Below are 2500 nucleotides of genomic sequence, written 5' to 3' on the forward strand. Positions count from 1 at the left end.
CTTCAGTTGACTGAGGGCAGAAGCCTGTAACATTAAGGACTACAGAGCAAAATGTAACCCTGATGCCCTTGCCAGAAAATGCTGTGAGATGGCAATCCAGGCAGCAGGCTGTGGGTTAAGAGCAATAAACAAAAACAGATTACAGAACTAGCAAGGCAACACTTTGGCTAGTGACTATGGTGCCACCAGCAGAAGTGAATAGCCAAAACCAACCTGGTGGCCTTCGTTCGGGGTATGGCCACAAGTATAGTCGCCAGAAACGCAGCTGTAGTAGTTTCCAGACCCATGACGCGGCTGCCGGAGCGAACAGTCCCGGGGTTAATACACCAAGCAAGACCAGAAGCAAGCACTAGTGTTGGTGGGTTCAGGTAAACTCTCAACACTAACATGCACCTCACACTAACACAACTACTTTCTCCTCAAACCTCCTTCACTTTTGCTCAAACAGAGCTGAAAATATCTTAATGAAATAAAATATCTTCAAACAAAATTAAATTCATATGAAGCAAATAAAATACATAAAGAAGGAGCTTTGTTTAGTACAGACAGTAATCAGATACTCAACTCTACAAACAATTTTATCACCAATTCTAAATCTAGAAAACATGTAAATTCACATGAAAATAAAAAATATTTTTTTCTTTATAGGAAAAATGATTTTTTTTTTTTTTTTAGGTGAAATGAAATTTTTATTCATTTAAAAGGACTGCAAATAAATACTAATGAAGCCCTTTCAAACAAACATCCATAGATTATCTTTACAACCTATGGATGTTTTTTACTTCCTCTCACCCATTCACACCTTATTACATACTCCTGACATTCCTCTCCTTTATTAATATACTTGCATACCTTCTTTCTTCATTCTCTTCCATGGTTAAAACTCTATATGCAAGCCTTCATCTTACCTGTGTCCTTGAGAAGACCAACTGGAGATAGTATTTAACTGAATTTTTTATGCTATTTTTTTTCCTTTTTTACATGAAAGCATTGACTTCATTTGACTGCATTTAAGAGCTTCATCTGTATCCAAATCTGATTTTTTATCCAAACCTTTCTTATTTCTCTTTAAAATTAGCTTTCGATATTTAATACTGGTTTCATTGTCGCTACTGAGATCTGAAGCATAAAAGTTCAGCACATTTCTCCCATGGAAAAAAAAGAAAAAACACAACAAAACTGAAGATATGAGCTTTCTTCCATAACCTGCACTGTTATGTTGCTCTCATGCAGTTAAGAAAAGTTATTAGTCAACAGACATAAAAGAGTTAATTGCCAACAAGACAAGTTATAATGATGTTCTTTTAGCCTCTCTTGTTTTCTCTCTCTCTATGAAACTGACAGCTCCAAGGCTTACTTTCTTCATAGCTACAGTCAAATATATCTTGCCTTACTTTCCATTTTCAAAAGAGGCTAATATGGAGACAGAAAAAAAGTAATGTCAATATCATTAATAATAATAACAGTTAACAAACATATCAATTAACCAAACCAAAATAAAACTCTAATCTCAAAAAAAAAGGTAAACAAATTAAAAAGCACACGCTCCTAAGAATCCTAAAACAAATGCCATTCTCCTTGTAAATATTAGTTTTCTCTCCTCCAGCATTACAAGAAAACACAGGAACATTACCAATGCCAAAGATACCACTATCATTAGCACTTACCATGCTCCTAGAAGCAGGGGAGTTGACGAAGTGTTGTTGTGAGCCATGGCCGTTCTGGTGGGGGAAAGTCTGGAAGTTGTTGCCAGCTTGTTGGGGGTCCATTTCTTCACGGAAACCCAGGAGGTGGAAGGTGGCGTAAGGGCAGATCTCATCATCACCACCTGAATGCCATGACAGGTTAATGTTAAGAGTATATTTACCAAGGCCTGACATTTTATGAGACATATGAAGTGTCATGACAATGTATGTTTATCCTGTGTGTAGATATTTCTTTTTCACTATCTACCCTCATATGAGGTGCCTCTAAACCCTTGGAAATCATTTTTGGAAATCTTGAGAGCACTTTTATAATCATAACTTTATAGATTGTATGAAAAACCCTATTACCTTGATCTGATAATGAAAGTCAAAATAATGATCTTATGAATTATGAAGTTAACAATGATGTTGGTGGAAAAAAGTGATAACGTAAGAAATTGAAAAGAAAAGCAAGTTCACGAATATACCAGCAACAAAATTTTGTTTATCTATGAAAAATACAATCAAATATAATCATTACTTTTACTGTCACTTCAATATGGTGATAATGATAACAGTATTGTTACTGTCCACAATAATAGCAACAACAACAATAAAAATAATAATAATAATAATAATAATAATATAATAACAATGATAGTGACAATGACAACAATACAGTTAAAGATAAAAATAAAGATAATGATGATGATGATGATGATGATGATAGTAACAATAATAATAATGATAATAATAATAATGATAATAATAATAATCATAATAACAATAACAATGATAATACCAATAATAATAAT

General features: G+C 33.6%; 1 protein-coding gene across 1 annotated transcript in view; it reads right to left on the minus strand.

The window, feature by feature from the left end:
• Dscam1 (Down syndrome cell adhesion molecule 1) overlaps window positions 1-2500 on the minus strand; it is a 194844-nt gene that overhangs the window by 28446 nt on the left and 163898 nt on the right. Inside the window, exons 38-39 of the mRNA XM_070121435.1 lie at window positions 1668-1828; window positions 214-294 (exon numbers count right to left, since the gene is read on the minus strand). Of these exons, the coding sequence (XP_069977536.1) occupies window positions 214-294; window positions 1668-1828 (242 nt within the window). The remainder of the gene's footprint in view (window positions 1-213; window positions 295-1667; window positions 1829-2500) is intronic.

Source organism: Penaeus vannamei, chromosome 4, assembly GCF_042767895.1.
Source record: "Penaeus vannamei isolate JL-2024 chromosome 4, ASM4276789v1, whole genome shotgun sequence".
In the NCBI taxonomy this organism is placed as follows: Eukaryota; Metazoa; Arthropoda; class Malacostraca; order Decapoda; family Penaeidae; genus Penaeus; species Penaeus vannamei.